The sequence below is a fragment of the Octopus bimaculoides genome, chromosome 16 (genome assembly GCF_046866305.1).
Source record: "Octopus bimaculoides isolate indiv1 chromosome 16, ASM4686630v1, whole genome shotgun sequence".
NCBI classification, from domain to species: domain Eukaryota; kingdom Metazoa; phylum Mollusca; class Cephalopoda; order Octopoda; family Octopodidae; genus Octopus; species Octopus bimaculoides.
In genome coordinates, this window is record NC_142943.1 from 6,538,291 (window position 1) to 6,560,623 (window position 22,333).

Genomic DNA, 22,333 nt, shown 5'->3' on the forward strand with positions numbered 1-22,333 from the left:
TGTTTTTTAACAAATCGGAAATTAATATATACTGCACGTCCAACGGTTTCTATAGCAGTACGTGGACTTACTTGACTTTCTTTTTGTCTTTTTCACCTTTTCCTCGCTTTCATCAACACCACCACAATCATCATCATCATCATCATCATAGTCATTATGTTTTATTCACTTCTACATTATCCTGCTTTTCGCCTTTTCCTTGGTGTTTTCCTATTTTCCTCCTCCTCCCTGTCTTCCCTTTAATCTCCATTAATATCTTTTTTTCCCTTTCTTTTCCTTCTATTTCAGAGTCACTTTTCTATACTCCGAGCTGCTAGTATTCTAGGCATTGGCACAGATAACTTAGTTAAAATTAGCTGTGATCATAGGTAAGATAATGTTGTTGTTGTTGTTGTTGTCATTGTATATATCCGTGTGCCTGTATGTCTGTATATGTCAACGAGTGTGTGTGTGTGTGTGTGTGTGTGTGTGTGTGTGTGTGTGTGTGTGTGTGTGTGTGTTAAGAATTCAGAAACTTAAAAGCCACACTTCATGCGGATTTTTAAGCTAGATCCTACGGAGTGCTAATTGGGCCGGCGCCCCAAAACTAAAGAAAGCAATAATAATGAAGTATTCATCGGTACCCTACCAAATACGGTATTACTTTAAATTCAGTTTAGCTAAAAAGAAATTTTAAGTTCACAAATTTTTCCAGTTCTTTTAAAATTTGAATTTTCAACTGTTAGCTTATAACAAATCCTCACCCAGACCTGATTCCAATGCTGGATGTCCAAGAACCAAATGAAGGGCAGAGTTTCAATCTCGGGATCATCCCGATTCCAAAAAAGTATGTCTATGTAGAGCAAATGTAGACTGAGATACAGGGGTCCCAGAGAGACAGACAGACAGAATTTCGCATTCCTTATTATAGATATATTTCCGTAATCCTCAGTGGTATTTCAACTCAGAGAGCGAAGAACAAAGAGCAAAAACGAACAGCCGACAGGCAACCTATACAACGCTGTGGCAACTCCGCAAATTCGTTGCGTGTGAGTGAGACATTTAAAAGAACTGATAATTAAAGAGATAATTCAAAAGCTAATTAAATCTGAGTTGTTGACGTGATTGCAATCAGCAGTTACATCTGTTTCATTCCACCATTTCAGCAGAGAATGTGAAGTGGCAGACTGTAAGCTTTGCCTATGCAGTTCCGAGGAAGTTCAAAAAAAAAAACAAAGGAATGTGATGTTTCTATGTTTGATGCAGTGACTGCAATAATTGCAGGATTTGTTGAGTATCTTTTGCAGCTGTTTTCTCGGAAATACCTGGATATTTTCACAACAGAAGAATTTACGGTTTCATTTCTGCGACTCCGATCTTGGCATGATCTTTACAAAATTATCTGCAACGGAATCATCCACCATTCTATCTTATTTCTAACACTGTGTATACGATACGTTTGGAAGGTGGGATGGAGCTCGGTGAGGGAGCGGCTTTACTTCCTTCACAAAAATAAGATGGAGCTCGGTGAGGGAGCGGCTTTACTTCCTTCACAAAAATAAATCCATGTTGTTGGGGGTGGGGGGTTACAGCGGCGGTCGTGATATTTATGTATTTCTGTTTCATAATATGACAAATTAGTTTTTATACGTGCGTGTGTCTATATGGCTGAAGTGTGTGTGTGTATGTATGTAGATAGATAGATAAATAAATAGATAGATAGAAATTATGATAAACATACCTTTATATGTACGTATACAAGTATATATATAGATATATATATGTGTGTGTGTGTGTGCGTGTGCATGTATGTTTGTATGTGTAAGTATAAGTATAAACAGATACACATACATGTATACAAGTGTATGCATATAAGCAACATACACCTATGCACATATATGCATAACCTCACTATATATATATATATATATATATATATATATATATATATATATATATATATATAGATAGATAGATAGATAGATAGGTAGAATGAGAGACACAAACGTCGCGCGTGTACAGATAAACACGCTCGTACGAGCATACATGTATAGCCATTATATTACATTAAATAAATGTGTTTCTGTATTTAAACATTAGTGTATAAGTTTATAAATCCGTTTCGATCAGTTTGATCTCTTCCGAACTAGTAAAAGAGAAATAAGGAAAAAATCTGTTTCTGATTGGAAGAATAGTTGAAAAAGAAGTCGAAAAAAAGGCAAACAAAAACTAACTCGATTCGATCGAAAAATTTAATGGGAGGGAAAGGCTTAATTTAAAATTGTGGTGGTTTAATTCCATACATAGGAAAAAAAGAAGCCTCGATCATTTAATGTTCAACGTTGGTAATTGCAATAAAAAGGGTGAGAGAGGATTCTATGATTGCCTAATATGGAAGCGAACTGTGGAAATAAGTGAAAAACATGTTGTTACTATTATCATTATTATTATTATTATTGTTATTATTTGGTAGAATCGTTGCTGTGCCGAGCGAAATGCTTAGCGATATTTCGTATGTCTTTACGTTCTGAGTTCAAATTCCGCCGAGGTCGACTTTGCCTTACATCCTTTCGGGGTCGATAAATTAAGTACCAGTGAAACACTGGAGTCGATGTAATCGATTAGCCGCCTCCCCTCAAATGCCAAGGCCTTTTGCCTTCAGTAGAAAGGATTATTATTATCATTATTATTATTTAGTAGAATCGTTGCTGTGCCAGGCGAAATGCTTTGTGCCTTTAGAAAGAAAGATTATTATTATCATTATTATTATTATTGAGTGAAAGAGCAGCACATGCCATCAAAGTGGCACTAGGGTACAATTATAAGAAGCCTAATTATTGTTTTTGCCTTTCATCCTTTCGGGGTCGATAAAATAAGTACCAGTCAAATATTGGGGTCGATGTAATCCACTTTCCGTTCCTGACACTTATGGCAGAGAAATAAAACAATAGAAAAGTAAACAAATAAAATAAAGGGGGCGGAAAAGCTTTTACGTTTCGAGTCTATGTTCTTCGACAGAAAGGAATAAGAGGGGGGAAATGGGGAGAAAAAAAAAACAGTGTAGAGTCCATGCGTATGACTAGAAGAAAAAGAGGGTGTTTGAAAGAGAGATAATAATAAAAAGAGGTTGAATGAAAGGGAGATAATAATGGTGATCCCAACGAACTAAAGTGCAAGAGCGTGTGTGAGTGTATGTGAGAATGGTGTGTTTGAGTGTATATGTGTGTATGTCTGAATAGGGGTGAGTGAGTCTGACGTGTGTGAGTGTACGTGTGTCACGTGTGTGTGTGTGTGTGTAACAGTTGACGTGTGCTTTTTGAAGTGGTGTGTACACATGCATATGTGTGTGTGTGAGTGACCAAATAATGTGCATGTGTATAGGGCATGTTTTGGGGCGAAAGTTATCTTTGTCTATGCGTGTTGCATGTGTGTGTGTGTATATATATTGTCTGTGTTCAGGTATTATGTGCTTGTGCGGATGTAGGAGTGTGCGTGGTGATGTGTGGTGTGTAGTGAGTTAAACAGTGTGTGTGGCTGCTCGTGTAGTGGTATGTGTGGTGACACTATTGAAGAGTGTGTATGGGTGGGTGGATAATGGGCTGTGGTGTGGGTGCTCAGAAGTGATCGGTGCGAGCTTCTTTCTGATTCCGTCTATCAAATCCATTTACAAGGTTTTGGTCGACCCCGGGGGGGGGGGGGTTATGCTAGAATACACTTTTCCAAGATGCCATACAGTAAATCTGAACCCAGAACCATCTTGTTGGTAAGCAAACTTCTTACCACCCCGACCCCACACAGCCACACCTGCGCCTAAAACTAATCGTATCCTTCCGCAAACATGACTGCGATGCTTTAAATCTCTTAATCCCTTCTTGTAAGTTCGTATGTCAGTCCTTACAGAACGCTTTTAGGATAATCCGCCATTTTGACCTGAAACAATGAAGTGTAGTGCGATCAATTAATGCTCGGTGGAGCATCAAGGCAGAGGGCTTCCATGCGATCTGAAGAAATAATATCCTGAAGGGTTGATAGAGAATGTGATAGTCACAGGGATAAACTGGACATTCCGTTTCTCGAAACATACATACATTTTTATATACCCACATACTTGCATATATAGAAATATATATATATATGTGTGTGTGTGTGTGTGTGTGTGTGTGTGTGTGTGTGTGTGTGTGTGTGTGTGTGTGTGTGTGTGTACACGTATATATATATATATATATACATACATACGTAAGTAAATACCTGCATACATAGAGACATACAAACACACATACATACATATATACATACACTCATACATACACACATACATATACATATGCACATATACATATGCACACATACACATATACATACTTACCACTTCACACCACCATCTTTCATTATCAGCACCACTATTATCATTATTATTATTATTATTATTATTATTATTATTATTATTATTATCGTCTCACAGAAGGCATCGACACGTTTTTTTCCGGTTTAAATGGCAGGTATAACATGAAATCTATATTTATTCTCGGATAAGAACCGTTTATTAGAATTCAACTGGAACTGGAACTTGTCAATAGTTTAAAGATTTGGCTGGGATAATGGGATAATGGGATAATCAGATTAAAATTTTTTTTCAAAGCTGCAGTTGTTGGTTTGTGGTTTATTGTTTTCATTTCTCAAACTTTATCGTAGCTTATTGGCGAAAATTATGTTTCTATCGATAGTTGATTCTTGTTGGTTATAGTGTTGAGTAAAGACAGAAGCAACACTACAACCGCTGCAACAGTAACAGCAACATCTTCAGCAACAATAGTAACAAGAACTCACTCACAATTAGCCGCTTCTTCGCTTCTTCGATCGGCCGCAACGGACCTGCGTTTCGCAACGCTTCCCTCCAGGAATTCGCCCCGCCTCCCCCGTCCACCATTAGTCTTAAGTAATGACAAAAACAACAGACAGCAACAATAACAACATACAAGCATTTAACAACATAATAGGCGCAGGTGTGGCAAGAACCACAGGTCCCCTTTCAGGATTCCGGAAATACGATTCGTCACATCCCCAACAAGCCACGTGCGACGCCTCAAAGATGAAGGGACCCCTTACGATATCAAGTGGAGGATCTTAAAGCAGACGGGATCCTATATTAACGGGAGCGGACGCTGCAAGCTTTGCATAGGTGAGCGAACAAGGATCCGCAAAGACTCCCTGAAACCAGGATTACTGAATTCCAGGCAAAAAATTTACACTCCCTGCATCCATTTCAAATACTACCTGCTGCAAGTTTGGGATTCCCCATTCATCGATGAGACCCGAAAAGGTCCTTACAAACTAAAAGCAACCTAAGGGCAGAGTTCCCCTTTTTGGCCCATATGGTTTGGTCTAAGGAAGATAACCCTTATCCTCGCCGACCAGGGTTGTTTATTTTTTGCTTTCTTACTAACTGGCCGTAACGGATTTCTACCTCTGAGGTTGAATAGCTATATGGCCTTCGGCTTTAGAATCCGAGGAGTCGTCCATGGGGCTAAGCCCTGATGGATGTGAAACCATTGGTTGCTCTATGGCCGGACATATACTTTACTGCATATAATATATATATATATATATATATATATATATATATATATATATATATATATATATATATATATATATATATATATATATAACCACCATGTGGTTCCGGGTTCAGTTCCACTGCGTGATACCTTGGGCAAGTGTCTTCTACTATAGCCTCGGGCCGACAAAAGTCTTGTGAGTGGATTTGGTAGACGGAAACTGAAAGAAGCCTGTCGTGTATATATACATATAAATACAACTTTGCTTAAGCTTCTCATTAAAATTAAATTATTCGAAAGATGTGATTTTAAAATTCTTCTTCTTCAGACTTTATTAAATTGTTATAAAATTCAACATCTAGTGTTAAATCTGCTTAACTTTTCCTTGTTTCTACATAGTATTAAAAGTACATTCCCAATACACGACAGACAGACAGAAAGAAAGAAAGAATGTGGTGACCGTCTAATTGAGGCACGTTTGTTCTTTTCTCTCCCTCCATTTTTTACTTCTTCCCTTTTCTTTCTGTAGAAGAGCGTATGCTCGAAACGTAAAGGACCTTTCCATCTATTTTTCCTTAATACTGTTTGTTTTTTACCATGTCATCGTGTTTTTTTTTTTGTACCACACACACACATGCACAAAAAGAAAGAGAAGTAAACTACAAAAGTGGGGAGTTGGTCCGTAAATATATAATTATGTCATCTTACACGTGTTTTAGCGAAGAGTAGTTCCAGATTACGCAATCCGGGCAGATAAGTTTCTCAACTCTTCATCAGAGATTTGTACTGAATCTCTTATAAAAAGAAGACGTAGAAAAATTGTCTCGCTCAGAATGTGTGTGTGTGTGCGCGCGTGTATGTGTGTGTGTGTGTGCGCGCGCGCGCGCGTTTGTGGAATCCGAGCCGTTTGTATAGATGGTGTTCTGAGAGTAGGCAAGTTAATATTAATAGATGTAAAAAGCTAAATGATTCCCAGTTCTTTAGAAAAATACAATTCATTAAATGGTAAACATTCTAAGATTAGACACAGACAGTTTCTCGGCCTTTTAACCTGTGTATGTAGTGCATGTATTTGTGTGTGCGTGTGTATATATATATATATATATATATACACACACACACACACACACACACAAAGTTGTCCGAACCACCGGTATCCATACATAGACAAACAGACAAACTGACAGAAAGAGAGACTGTATATGTATGTATATATATATATATATATATATATATATATATATATATATATCCACACACACATATACGCTATATGTGTGTGTGTGTGATCGAATGAATGACTGTTTGTGTGTGTATGTGTGTGTTTTGTTGTACGAACAAGAGAAATGGAACTTAATACGTAGAATAACATATATTATTTCGTTATTAATCAGTTATAAAGCTACATAAGTGATTCAAGGAACACCTCTCATCGTCTCACCACCCAGCCACCCTGGTTCCATGTCCTACCTCGTCGTACCTCCTCCATCGCCATCTTCTACCACCACGTCTACTCAACACCACCACGACCGCCACTTAACACTACGTTTCGCCACCACGCCCCGCTGTCATCGTCATGTTCCACCAAACCCCCCCCTCTACCTCCTCTCCTCTTTTTCTACCCCCCCCCCACTTCTCTCTCTCCCCCTACACACTCATACATACATACACACATATAAACAAACACATACATACACAGACACCTATAACTTCAGAAACAATTAAGAGAGAGAACCGAGTTGAAACTGAAGATAAATTATCGAACTTCTTTCTTCCTTGGAAATGGCAACTGGATTAATTGTTTGGAGTTTAGAGTTTTAAAGGAAGGATTAAGTAAAGATGACGCTTGAAGAAGCAAATTCTTCATCATCGGATTATTCTTACATAGTAGTCAATAGGGGGGAACGATCGAAACATCAGCTTAGCAGCTGTTGTGTGCTGTGATTGTTGTAAACTTGATGCAACATTAAGTATTTCGACCGCTCAATAATAGCTTCGGCTTGTCTTCATCCGCAGTTCCAGTGATGGATGTTAAACTGTCGACGGATCGAACATTATTTCTTCGTTTTTTTTTTTTTACTTTCCTTGTTTTTGTTCTTATTGTATCTTTGCTTTTTACTTTGTTTATTTTTTCTTGTATGTTTTGTTGTTGTTTTTTTTTTTATTTTCCGTCTGTGGAAGTGGGGGCGGGGTAATGTGTGTATGTGTGTGTGTGTTTTGTATTTTGAAGAATCGATAAACACATTGGTTCTCAGGAATATCGCAAGAATAATTACTACTTAGCAGTTTTTCAAACCTACCTCCACCACCTCAGACATCTCTCTCTTTCTCTCTCCCCCTCTTTCTCTCTCACACACACACACACATATTCACACATTCGCACAAACACCCTCCACCTTCCCTCTGTAACGCCCGCCTCACGCCCACACAACCCACTCCCCATCCGACCATTCCAACACATGGACAAACAGCTGGAAGTATTTCTACAATATTAAAACCGTATTTTTTTCTCTTCTCTTCTCCTCTTCTTTCCTTTTCTTTTCCTTTTCTTTTCCAAATACCAATATTCACTGTCAAAGGGTTATTGCATAATTACCAAAGAATATCTAATTTTGCGGAAAATGTGGAAAGAACCTTTTAAATCTCTAGCATTTCAAATATTCTGCGACTAATTCTGCTTATATATAATTACCAGGAGATTTGTAAAGGCGACTTATTGTTTAGTTGGTTTAGAATCGGTAAGATCCGGATTCAATTTCTAACTGATTTATTCAAATTCTCTGGCAGACGATGTCATTATAGGAACATATATATACAATATTTAGCATCGCAAGATATCGGTTGCGGACATGAGGTTAACTTGCATGTTTTTGTACTGAACAAACTTATAACAGGTGCAAGCATAGCTGTGTGCTTATGAAGCTCGCTTTGCGACCACGTGGTTTTGCGTTCGGTCCCACTACGCGGCACCTTGGGTGAATGACTCCTGCTGTAACTCTGGGTTTAACTAATATCCTGTGAGTGAATTTGCAAAACGAAAATTGAATGGAAGTCTGTCGTATGTATGTTTACATACATACACGTCTATGTGTGTGTTTGTGTATATGTATGTGTGTGTATGTATATATATATATACACGTATATATATACATATATATATACCTGTATGCGTATATATATATATATATATACCTGTATGCGTGTATGTGTGTGTGTGTTTATTTTTCATGTAGTCTTAATTTCACGTTTCAGAGGAAAAATGAAAGTGGCTGAACTTGAAGAAAAAATAATCGCTGCGAAGATTGGCGGCAAATTACCGTTCTTTGTGAATGCCACTTGTGGAACGACGATACTCGGAGCATTCGACCCTGTTAATGACATTGCAGATGTGTGCGAGCGTCACAATGTCTGGCTCCATGTTGATGTAAGTAGCTTCATTTTTTTTTTTTTTTTTGTTAGATTATTTAAAGAGATAAGGCACGGCAGCGGCCCCTCTAACCCTTTTTAGAGCCCTGGACTGAATGCTTCGGACAGAGTAGAAAGACTTCTTGTTCCGACCCTGGCAAAATTTCTCCGTCACCCTGGTCTTAGATACGCTGCCTTATGGTAGTCGCGGTTTGAACGTATTTCAACATGGGGTGGGGGTGTACGAATAACCTGACCTGAGGTTAAACAACAACAACGACAAACAACAGAGTACATGTACGATAGACTGAGTTAGCGAGTGAGTTTCTGTTAGGTCGATCTACCTGCTAAAAATAGCAACCAAATTCCATCAAATTATACTATTGTCTTTAAAAGAAACTACTTTAGACAATAGAGTTGTGGACAGACAAAAAGAGGAATAGCGGCAGCCAGAAAACCTTTGGTCATTGGATTAAGGTTAGCCTAGGGCTAAACAACAGCATCGACTACCGCAAAACATATCTCTAAGTTTACGGAAGTTATAATGTGTGCACAGAACGTATCAAAATATTTACAGAAGTTCTGTTGAATTTTTTGTGCGTAGCATGGTTACTCTTCGCAAATGTTTAATATAATGGTACTTGGAATGAAAAAGGAAAAATAACATTGTAAATTCTACACCGCTGAAAACATATTAAGACGCTTAGATCAGAAATTTTGAAAATTAAAGGTGTCTATTTACTTCCTGCATGTCTGTGTATGTACGCGCATGTGTGTGTGTGTGAGTGTAGTGAGCTTGTGTTTACGTAACTTATTTGTAATATGAATTCTTTTTGCAGGGAGCATGGGGTGGTTCAGTACTTATGTCCAAGAAACATCGACATTTGTTGAACGGAATTGAAAGGTAATGTAGAAGCTTCTTTCCGTTTTAAGGAATATTTTAAAAACAACAATAAAACAACTATTCTATCTGCATTTAAAAAAAACCCTGATATACGCAATAACTATTTTCAGCTGGGTACGAGAAGCTGTAACATAATCGATCGAATTACATTGTCTTTCCTTAGGTCGATGGGTTAAAGGGCCAAAGTGAATTCCTTGGTGGTTGTTCAAATTGTTTACATTCCAAGTTTCAATCCTGTTGAAGTTACCTGTATATCTTATCCTTCTAGAATCGATAAAATAAGTCCTACTATTTGCCTTTCCTCCAATCTACTGACTTTTGCCCTTGCATCTGTGTTAAAAGCAATTATACAGAAGTTCCTTAACCCCTAATCTATAGTTATCTCTTTGATGTACTGGATTATAAAGAAGCTACGTAAGCGTTTCCTCATTGTATAAGCTACCAATCCTGGTCACCCACCGACCTCAGCCTCCACCTGGACATGTTCTTAGCCCTGTTTTGACTCAACGATTCTAACATCCGTGCAAAGTGCACTTCTCTCTCGCTCCGGCCGTCACTCACGTTTTTGCTGTTTCTCTCTAAAAACTAAACTCTCTTCCTACTCTCACTCTAAAATCTAAAGTCTCTCGCTGTTGTCGCTCTACAAGCGAAATTCTCTACAAACAAAAATTGAAGTTTTAAGCGTCGGGGCAGACTAAAGGAGACAGTTTTAAAGATTTGCTGGAGGCCCCGACTTCCCTCTCTTGCCTCACCCTCAAGAATACAATAACAGCTCTAGATTACTCAGCTGCAAATGAGTCCCAGCTGAGTGCTGGTACAGTTCTCTCTCGCTCCAGCCGTCACATCCTGGATGTAGTGTTGCATCAACGCGCGGGGAATATTTAGGGTGTCTATGTCCGCTCGCGACTAACTCAGACATCTAAAACAGTTAGCGAAAGCATAGCACATGCGACCGAGCCTCACTCGCTCATGGGTGACGGCTGGATGAATTAATTAATAGGATTGACCGTGAGGCACAAAAATACAGCTCATCTATGTGTTTTAAAAGGAGGTGCGGAATATCATTTGAGATGAAACCAGTTGGTAATGTTCTTCTTAACAAACGATGAAATGATTGTTCGACATTGTCCCACATGCAAGTGAGCTACGAATTCGTGACAAATCCATGTAAGAGGGGTTTTATCTTCTTTATCATATCTCATACTTATACGGCTTACTTCAACTAGAAAAGCCCTCCTTTACCACTGTCAGCCAGGCCAAGGATTTGAGAAAGACCTTCATGATACTTGTTCTGAAATTCATCATCCCTAGGTGTCTTCTGCTCTCAGTAGTTTCAATATCAAGGGTCTCGATTAGGGTCTTTTCTCTGCCATTCTTACGCATTCACTATATGAAAGGTTGGTCCGGTCCTTGACGCCATCAAACCAGTTTGTCCGAAGTCTTCCTCTCGAGCATTTGCCATTTATCTTTCCTTCTCATAGTTTTTGTATATCTTGAGCTCTTACTATGTGACCAAAGTACTTTAGCACACACATAGATCGTAGTACGAAGTACTTGACCGAGTACTCTATCCACCCTGATTAACACGGTACCGCAAACGTAGAAATGGTTCTATGTCACTTTAATCCATTTAAAGTCGTTTCAGGCGACAGACCTCCTCTTCATTTTATGTTTGTTTCTTTCTTTCTCTCCCTCCGCAGAGCCAACTCCCTGACGTGGAACCCACACAAACTACTCGGAGTACCACTGCAGTGCTCAGCCTTCCTGTTGCGAGAGAAAGTAAGCCGCTAACTTTTCTATTTACCCTACGAAAAAGCAGAGGCAGTCGTAGTAGTAGTAGTAGTAGTAGTAGTAGTAGTAGTAGTAGTAGTAGTAGTAGATTGATAGATGTGGTTGTGTTTATTTGCAAGCTTGCTGATATGATTAATGCATGTTGTATGATGACATGACTAACGCGAAACTCACCAAATTCTTCAGGGAATCATGCAGCAGTGCAATGAGATGCATGCAGACTACCTGTTCCAGAAGGACAAGAATTATGAAGTGATTTACGACACTGGAGATAAGACAATTCAATGCGGCAGACATAATGACATCTTTAAGTTCTGGTTAATGTGGAGGGCAAAGGTAAGGCGGCTGTTTGTTTTGTTTGTTTATTTTACAGTTCGTTAGTTGTTGTTATTGCTGCTGCTGCTGCTGATGATGATGATGATGATGATGACGACGATGATGACGACGATGACGATAATGATGATGATGATGATGACGATGACGATGACGATGGTGATGGTAATGATGATGATGGTGACGGCGACCACCACCACCACCAGGCCACGCGTAGACGACATTCACATTTGTACATGAGAATAGATATTCGTGTGAATTTCGAACAATGTGTGTGTATGTGTATAAACGTGTATGTATGCATGCATATGTGTGTGTATACATGTACGTATGTATGTATGTACGATGTGCGTGTGTGTATTATGTGTGTTTACGTATTTTGTGTGTGTGTGTGTGTGTGTAAATGTATATTCATTGTATTTATGTAAGCATGTATGCTAGTTTGTACGTATATGCGCTTATGTATTATATAACATGTGTGTGTGTGTGTGTGTGTGTGTGTGTGTGTGTGTGTGTGTGTGTGTGTGTGTGTGTGTGTGTGTGTGTGTGTAAAAGTACGTTCCACACAAACGCTCTTCTAAACTCGGGTTTACCTTTGATTTCAGGGAGAAAAGGGATTCGAAGCCCACATCAACAGAATGTTTGAACTTGGAAAGTAAAGTATCCCATAATTCCTCTTCCTTCTCTCTCTCTCTCTCTCTCTCTCTCTCTCTTTGTCCCCTCTCTTTGTCCCCTCTCTATATCTATTCCCTAGACCCTATGCCCATAACAGCTATTATGTATCCCAGATTATTTCCGCCCCCTTTCATTTTACAGCATAGGTTCTCAAAGTGGGCGCTACCGCCCCCCGATGGGCGTTGAGACGGTCCAAGTGGGTGCTGGTGCCTAAGGGGGCGGTAGAGAAAAAGGAGGCGTTGGGAGGAAGGCAGTGAATTGGGGGACGCCGTGAATATATTATAATATTATTATAGTATTTTATACAAATTATATAATATTATATCAAATATCAGATGATTCATAGTATATATAAATTAGAAAAATATACCCAAAAATAAAGGTGGGGGACCTGATGATATTATGAGGCCATGAGGGGCCGGTGGCTCAAAAAGTTTAAGAACTTCTGCTCTACAGTCACATATGGTTACCTTAATTCGGGAGGCTGGTGGAGCTAATACGTCCCACTTGCAAAGATGTCTTGATATTGCACCAGAACTAAAATAAAACACACGTTTCTTTTATATATAAATGCCTTTGAAGGGCCGTAGAGATTATATTAGCGATTTATCGTCAGGCCCTGGTGTATTGAGTTAAGGATTCAGTCCCCAGCAATATGAAACGATGTGCATTGCTCTAAGACAGAGCACAGCGCCCGTCCCGGGAATCGAACTTACGTCTCTATGATCACGAATCCGACGTTTTAATCACTAAATACCGTACCTTCACAGGTATGAATGTGAATGTGTGTGAGAGAGTGTGTATGGGAGTTAAATATTTCATTTAACTCAAGGATTACTCTTTATATACATATACACACACGCGTGTGTATATATTTGCTTCCCACCTTGGGCATCTGTCTTCTACTATAGTCTCGGGCCAACCAAAGCCTTGTGAGTGGATTTAGTTGACGGAAACTGAAAGAAGCTCGTCGTATATACATACATATATATATATATATATATACACACATATGTATATATATATATATATGTATATATATATATATATACATATATATATATATATATTTATGTATGTATGTATATGTGTGTCTTTGTGTTTGCCCCTCCCCATCACCGCTTGACAACCGATGTTGGTGGGTTTACGTCCCAGTAACTTACTGATTTAGCAAAAGGGGCATATAGAATAAGTACTAGCCTTACAAGGAATAAGTTCTAGGATCGATTTGTTCGACTAGAGGCGGTGCTCCAGCATGGCCGCAGTCAAATGACTGAAACACGTAAAAGAACAAAAAAAAATAATACGAAATATAAAACGTACATATAACTATATAAATATACATATAAATACAGAAAAAGAAAAGGGGGGGTTAAAAATCCAAATTAATATTTTTAAAAGAATTATGTAAGAGTCAAACCAAATTAACCAGTGAAAATGTTCGCAAAGCAGAAGTCTACCAAATTACAATGGATTGCCAGTCCAATTTGTAAATCCAAAGTTGATAGACCGAAAAATTCGTCATCTTGTTTATTGCTTGCAGTGTAGTGAGGCTTTGAGAAGGATCTGTTTGGTGCTAATTCCTAGATTTCTGTAGAATCCTGGTCGGTCAAGTATGGATCGATTGATATGTAGGATTAATAACTACTCGCAGAATTATGCAATACAAAGGTGTCTGAAATACGTTTAAGATTAAAAAGGTATAATTCTCCATTCTTTTGCTTTTGATATATATATATATATATATATATATTATGACCCTGCAGTTAGGCTTCACTTCCACACACGCCAGCTTAATTTAATTCGTCCTTAGTCAAAAGACACCTGTTGTTATATCCTGTTATTTGTATTTGTATAACATTCTCCGTTTCTTTTCTGTCCTTGTTTTCGTATACATTCGCTGCTTTCTTCCAAGGAATCTAATGCTCTTAGCTTAATTTTTTCCTTGAGGCTGGCCAGATTGGAGCAATCTCGAGTATAACCAGCCGAAATTGTAAAGATAATCTGGAACTCGACTGAGGAAAGAAAACTCCGAATGACCCGTCCTTGTTTTCTTTGTATCATCTCTCTGGATGGTTTGTTGTACCTTTTTTGTATCACCTAACTGTCTGGATGTTTTGCGTTCTTGACCCATTATATATATACACACAAAAATATATAGACACATATATATATATATATACACATATATATATACACATATATATATACACACATATACATATACACACACACACACACACATACACGTATATACACACACATATATACACGTATATATACACACACACGTACAGATAACTCGGGTTATCCATTCTGAGGACTAAGATCCGTTTTGCATGAGTGATATGGTGGATAAGAAGTCCTAACTTTTTAAGTAAGCTGGGGCTCACATGAGAAAATCCCCCGTCTTAAAAGACTGATACAAGATCCTGAACCTTCTATAAGAGTTAACGTTCATCTAGTAACTTAACGCAAATCTGAACTCCAAAATATTCGCAAGTTAAGAGGAGGTATACTGATAAGTTAAACCGTGTATATAAGTAGAAGTTTGTATAAATGTAGCTTGATTGTCAGTAAGTATATTTATGGCTATGCATGGAATACAGAATAGAAAATGCTTGAGAAACAAAATGCACTTACCTATTTCAAATCTGAAACACTAGTTGAATTAAAACAATGGATTGAAATAATAAGTTTTAGCAAATCAAAACAATGCTGAATAAATTACCGTTAATAAGATATCTGTTTATATTTAAAATCTATATTAATGGGTAGGACCAATTTGACGAAAAAATGAGCAGAGTCTGCGAGCGAATCCGTGTCGTCGTCATTTTTGTGCATGTCCGTAAAATGGCTAAATTTTACGCTTTGGGGCAAATTTCGTCAAATTGATATCAGTACAAAAATGCCTAAATTTTGCTTGTAAAATAAAATGCACTTACCTATTTAAAATCTGAAACGCCAGTGAGTTAAAACAATGAATTGAAATAATAAGCTTTAGCAAATCAAGACAATTCGCGTTGAAATGAAGAATTAGCAAATGCTAAATAGATTACTGTTAATACCCATGAAGCATTTTCCGTCAAATTTCGGCATTTTTCGTCAAATTTTGGCATTTTTTGTCAAATTGATATCATGATGGCTAGTGCGAAAAATGACGAAATTTTACGATTTTTAAAAAATCGATGATGATTAAAAATCGATTTTTTTTTTTAATTCCAAGTGCGTAAGTGACCACATGGGTATAAGCCCCACACACTTGACAAGTTTCATCAAGTTCTGTGGGATAGTCTTGGAGGAGTTAAAGTAATAAATTCACAAACACACAAACTTGCCATTTATTATTATACAGGGTGTCCACAATGTCTGGGTACATGGAGTAAATAAAATCATGACAAACAATTAAATATAAGAAATAATAATTTCTTAAAGTATGTGTTAATCCCCATGTACCCAGACTTTGAGGACACCCTGTAGATAAATATGTGTATGTATGTATGTAGCTATCTATCTATCTATCGACAGGGTGATTCAAAAGTCGCCATGCATAGGAACAATTTATCTTTTTTTATAAGAAACAGTTTATAAGAACAGTTTTTATTATATTAACAAGCTCTGTATGGTTACCATTGTTTTGAATACACATTGTAATACGTTTACCCAACTCATTGTGGACTCGTGATAACACATCTGGTGATACGTGTGCAAAGGAGTTGGTGATGCGTTCCTTCAAATGATTTATGTCTTTTATCTTTCCGCGATACACCATGCCTTTCAAATGCCCCCAAAGATAGAAATCAAGAGGGGTCAGATCAGGGAATCTGGGGGATCTTATAAACTGTTTTGCATCACCCTGTATATCTATCTATCTATACTGCAACCTGTTCGCTAATTCAATTCCTACATTTTACAGCAACCGCTTTCATCCCTTCGAATAATTCATACGCTTCAGAATAGCAACTCTTTTTACTAAAAACTACACATATTTTCATTGGGGAAACAGATCCTTCCTTACAGTACGGTGTAGGGAGCTTACTTTTTTTTATCAACAAATAAATATTGATTATTACAATCTGTCCTATTGTTATTCTTATTATTGTTGTAGTTATTTGAGAGATTTGATACGAAAGCGTGAAGGATTCAAGTTCGTATTAGAAAAGGTAAGATTTCTATTATCATTATTATTATTATTATTATTATTATTATTAATTCTCTTCGCTCACCTTACAGTGGAACTCCTTCCTATTGGGGAACCATATTGTTGATTTAATCTTTGTTAATTGTTGTGTTTGTTTGCTGTTTACACGTTTAACCTGACTGTCCCTCGTCTGTGTATCGTCCTCTATGTTTTCTGTTCGGCCCTGGTGGCCAATAAAGAAAGCATTATCATTATTATTACTATTATGTTTTTCTACCGCCCAGGTCGACTTTGCCTTTCATTCTTTCGAGATCGATAAAATAAGTACCAGTCAAGTACTGGAGTCCTAACCGTTTCGAATGCCCTCAAAAACGTCATGAGCATTGCCTGTCTTCATGACTGTGAAATAAATTAACACCTATTTATAGACGGGCCCTCCGTCGATTACAACGACGAGGGCTCCAGTTGATCTGATCAACAGAAAGGCCTGCTCGTGAAATTGACATGCAAGTGGCTGAGCACTCCTCAGACACGCTTTCCCTTAACGTAGTTCTCAGAGAGATTCAGCATGATACAGAATGTGACAAGGCTGATACAACTCATTTTTGCTGGCTGAGTGGACTGGAGCAACGTGAAATAAAGAGTCTTGCTCAAGGATACAACTCATCACCGGGAATCGAACTCATGTCCTCACGATCGTAAATCAAATACCCTAACCCCTAAGCTACGCACTTTCACAATACTTATTGGCCAGCTAGGTGGACGAGGCCAATCAAAATTTCTCTTTATTAAGGATGCAGACCAGTGACAGCGCACGAACCCAAATCCCTCTTGTATAGTTTTAGGCAATCTTATCCATCCAGCTATTTTCATTGTTAATTACATTTGTTACGTAACGTAAGTATAGAGACATGACAGTAACCGGTGACCAAAATTAGACTGACCGGAAGCTTAGTTCCTTTGCCCCACCCCTCCATTCAGATACACACACACACACACACACACTTACACACATATTTGATAATAATTTCTTTACCTCTGTTCTTCAATGAATAGGGAGAATGTACAAATGTCTGCTTCTGGTATGTTCCGTTGAGAATTCGAGACATGAACGACGACGAAATAAAGAAAAGTGAATTGCATAAAGTAAGCGGTTTTATCTGTTTTTATGTCCTCGTATATCAGTGTGTGTGTGTGTGTGTGTGTGTGTGTGTGTGTGTGTGTGTGTGTGTGTGTGTGTGTGTGTGTGTGTGTGTGTGTGTGTGTGAAAAGTTCCTGGCTTTGGGTAAAAGAAAATACAGGAGGATCAGTTAATTATGATTTTATTCAACATATTCCCCTCTCAGATTCACACACTTATTGCAACGGTCCTTCAGTTTTTCGAAGCCCAGTAAAAGAAACTGGAAGATTGGGCCTCCCCCCAAGCCTTTCGTAATAGCCCTAATACCAGGAACTTTCAGCACCCCCTTATATATATATATATATAAAGGAGGTAATTTTTTATTCTCAAACGCAAGATAATACTAATAATAACTAGCCATATTTTACAGAAAAATATATCGCCGACAGGTTTTTCTGCAAAATATGGATAGTTTATCCTGTTCATGCTATATTATTAGCATTATCCTGCGTTTGAGAATAAAAAATTACTTCTTTAACTTTCTAGACATTTGTTTACTGTCATCGTAATTTGAATTTTATATATATACATATATATAATTTTATATATATACATATATATAATTTTATATATATACATATATATAATTTTATATATATACATATATATATGCACATACATATATTGTCGTTTCTATTAACCTTAGGTTACCAGGTGCATCAAAGCTTTGATGATGGAGAACGGATCTCTTATGGTAGGCTACCAACCCTTGGGCGAACACCCCAATTTTTTCAGAGTGGTCATTTCTAACGCAGCAGTTATGGAAAAAGACCTGGACTTCTTAGTAGAAGAAATTGACCGCTTAGGGAGAACTCTTTGATTTTTGCTTTCTTTACCATTTTCACATTTATGTATAGAAATTTTCTTCGTGATAGGTAAGTAAATTCTGATTTTATACATGAAAAATATGATATAGTCCAATAAAGATCATACATCGTTACTTCAATTTAATAACTTGCTGAAAAATTAAGTTAGGTTACCAACAGAACTGTTCGGTCAGAAAGAACCAGAACTTATACGAAAGATCTTCTCGTATTGTGTGATGTGTTAAAAGTTTTGCAACTCAGCGTACAACTCGTATTAAGTGATGTTTGTTTGTTTGTTTTGCTTTTTTTTTTCATATATAGCCTGACTTTTTCCAAGAGGATGGCTTTGTAGATCGTTTAACGATTTTTTTAGCTTTGTATTAACTAGTTATGAAATTTGAAATAACGATGTTTGATCTTTAACGGACTATATCATATCATATATTTTATTCTAGACATGAATAAACAAGAAATATCGTGATTATATTTACATTATCATTTTATTTTATTTTATATTATTTTTGGCCTGTATAATAAAATATGCTGTCACGCTCTGTCATGTAGCTGGTATTGAGCACTCATTTTGTAGCTATACACAAAGATATAGTAAAGCATGCATAAATATACTGCATGAAATCCTTACTAGCTTATGAAATTTTGTGCACCGTTTTACAAACTGTATTAATAATGGGCTATTTTCTTACATACATGCAGTCTGTAAAGTGGTTTGTGTTAGAAAGAGCCTCTAGCCGTAGCACAGCAGACAATTGGCCAGCTCCTATCAAACTGTCCAACCCATGACAGCATAGAAACAGAGAGCATATAAACAGAGAGCCTGAAAGATTGCTTTAAGAAACCTGGCGTATTTTACAAATACGTCTGTTCAAGCCTCGTAGAAGCATGAAACTATTTAGTAGCTCTTTCGATTGCGTATTTAAACTGATATACATATATGCATGTGTGTGCGTGTGTGTGTGTGTGTGTGTGTGTGTGTGTATAATGATTATTTATTTATTTATTTATTCATTCTACTGTGAATTTTTTCAGAAATTGAGCTGATCGTGAAATGCAGTTGATTAACTAGAAGATAATGCTGTTGCTGTTGCTGTTGTTGTTGATGATGTTATTGATGATGATGATGGTGATGATGATGATGATGATGATGATGATGATGATGATGATGATGATGGTAATGATGATGACGGCGTCGACGGAGATGACGGTAATGATGTGGATAGTGATGTTGGTGGTGGCGGCGGTGGCCGTGGTGCTGGTGGTGGTGGTGATGTTAACGATGTTGATGATGATGATGATGATGATGATGATCATGATCATGATCATAACTATGATGGTCATGATTATGATGATAGTGACGACGACGACGACGATGATGATGATGACCACGATTATGATGATGATGATGGTGGTGGTTGTGGTGGTGGTATTGATGAAAGTTGGGAGTACTATCAATAATAATAATGATAATTCTTTATTGGCCTCAAGGGCCGCCAAAAATATTACTGGTATAGAAAGGCAAAGAATAGTTAGAATTTACACAAAACCATGTAAATAATTTTTTTAAATTATTTAACAAGAAACTCAAACAAAATTTCTCACTGGGGTAAGTACACCCCATCCAGGGGTAACCAAGGCAGCACACAGATCCCAAACCCCCTGCTCACAAGGAGTACCATTGTAAGGCTTCCTTTCTCCTCCGTTATCTTCAGTCTATAGGAGCAGCTTAGTGTAGGCCCACTCACTTGGACCAACCTCAGTATAGTCACCCAACTTTCAGCACATTTACTATGGAGAAGCGGCACATTCCTCTTAATAATAATAATAATAATAATAATAATAATAATAATAATAATAATAATAATAATAATAGTAATAAGTATTATTATAGCGCCCTTCCCCAAAAGTCTAGGCCTTGTTCATATATTAGAGAGGATTATTAGGCGGCGAGCTGGCAGAATCGTTAGCGTGCTGGACGAAATGCTTAGCGGTATTTCGCCCGTCGCTACGTTCTGAGTTCTAATTCCGCCGATGTCGATTTTGCCTTTCATCCTTCCGGGGGTCGATAAATTAAGTACCAGTGAAACACTGGGATCGATGTAATCAACTCGTCCCGCTCCCCCAAAAGAATTTCAGGCCTTGTGTCTTCAGTAGAAAGAATTATTTTTATTATTATTATTATTATTATTATTATTATTATTATTGCAGATATTGTTGTTGTTGCTGTTATTGTTATTATTGCTGTTGTTGTTGTTATCATAGTGTTGTTGCTGTTAGTTGTTGTTCTTAGTTATTATTATTATTATTATTATTATTATTATTATTATTATTATTATTATTATTATTATTATTATTAAAATGCTATTGTTACCCTGCATTTTATATCTATTGTTTTGACTACGAAATGTATTCGTAGTTTTAAAAAAAATCTGCGAACAAATGCTCAGTTACCCAAAAGGGGACTGAGGATCAGAAACACAAATATTTTCAGCCCTAGGCAGCTAATGGCACACCACACAGACCCAATCTATACACACTTCATTTAGAGAGTTCTGCTCCCATGCGCAAGACATCTCGGTATTACTACTCAGCATTTGAAAGAAACCGCTCAGCTATGATGCACAAACCCAGCAGTGTACAGTCTTTTTCCCTTCATACACAATTATTCTATTCTCCTCCCTCCCTATCACTCTCTATAAATATATATGTGTGTATACACATACATACATACATACATACATACATATATAGTTTTTTATTGAAACTGAATTGAGAGTTTTTCTTAGAACCCGAGTCTCATGCCAGTACGATCTTCAGGCGAGAACTGTTCTCAGTACGTTGCAAATGATCAATCTCATAGAGGTCGAATATTATTCGTACTTTGGCTTATGTGAAACGAATACGATAATAGTTCTCATAACATTATGTAAGTGGACGAGTCACAAGACAAACTCCCAGTTTCAGTTTCAATAAAAACCGTACCCTCTACAATAACGTGTATTGCGCACTGCTATCTCATTACTTCCAACACAAACCAACATACAAATACACACACACACATATATATATTTATATGTATGTATGTATGTATGTATGTATGTATATACATATATATATATATATATATATATATATATATATATATATATATATATATATATATATATATATATATACATATGCACACACACACACACACACATTATTTGTGGTTTAACAAGGTAACCAATTGTTTCATGTGAAGAGACCTTCACAATTATTCGAGCGTGGCACGTGGAAGTGTTGGTACTCGTCTCTATTTGGGATTAGAACAATTGTGAAGATCTCTTGACATGAGACCATTGGTTACCTTGTTGACCCACAAATAAAGTGTGTGTGCATATATATATATATATATATATATATATATATATATATATATATATATATATATATATATATATATATATATATATACATACATATATATATATACACACACTCGCATACATATACATATATTATTCTCAATTTTTCTGTATTTGTATCTATCTATGTGTTTATCTT

The 22,333-nt window shown here is 37.1% G+C and overlaps 1 protein-coding gene across 1 annotated transcript in view; it reads left to right on the plus strand.

Moving 5' to 3' along the window:
• Positions 1–20,445, plus strand: part of LOC106874792 (glutamate decarboxylase 1) — a 64,032-nt gene extending 43,587 nt beyond the window's left edge. Inside the window, exons 6-15 of the mRNA XM_089364047.1 lie at positions 289–368; positions 8,790–8,961; positions 9,782–9,846; positions 11,547–11,625; positions 11,824–11,973; positions 12,576–12,625; positions 16,754–16,808; positions 17,843–17,932; positions 18,613–18,841; positions 19,820–20,445. Of these exons, the coding sequence (XP_089220173.1) occupies positions 289–368; positions 8,790–8,961; positions 9,782–9,846; positions 11,547–11,625; positions 11,824–11,973; positions 12,576–12,625; positions 16,754–16,808; positions 17,843–17,932; positions 18,613–18,786 (915 nt within the window). The 3' untranslated portion in view covers positions 18,787–18,841; positions 19,820–20,445. The remainder of the gene's footprint in view (positions 1–288; positions 369–8,789; positions 8,962–9,781; positions 9,847–11,546; positions 11,626–11,823; positions 11,974–12,575; positions 12,626–16,753; positions 16,809–17,842; positions 17,933–18,612; positions 18,842–19,819) is intronic.
• The last annotated feature ends 1,888 nt before the right edge of the window (positions 20,446–22,333 follow it).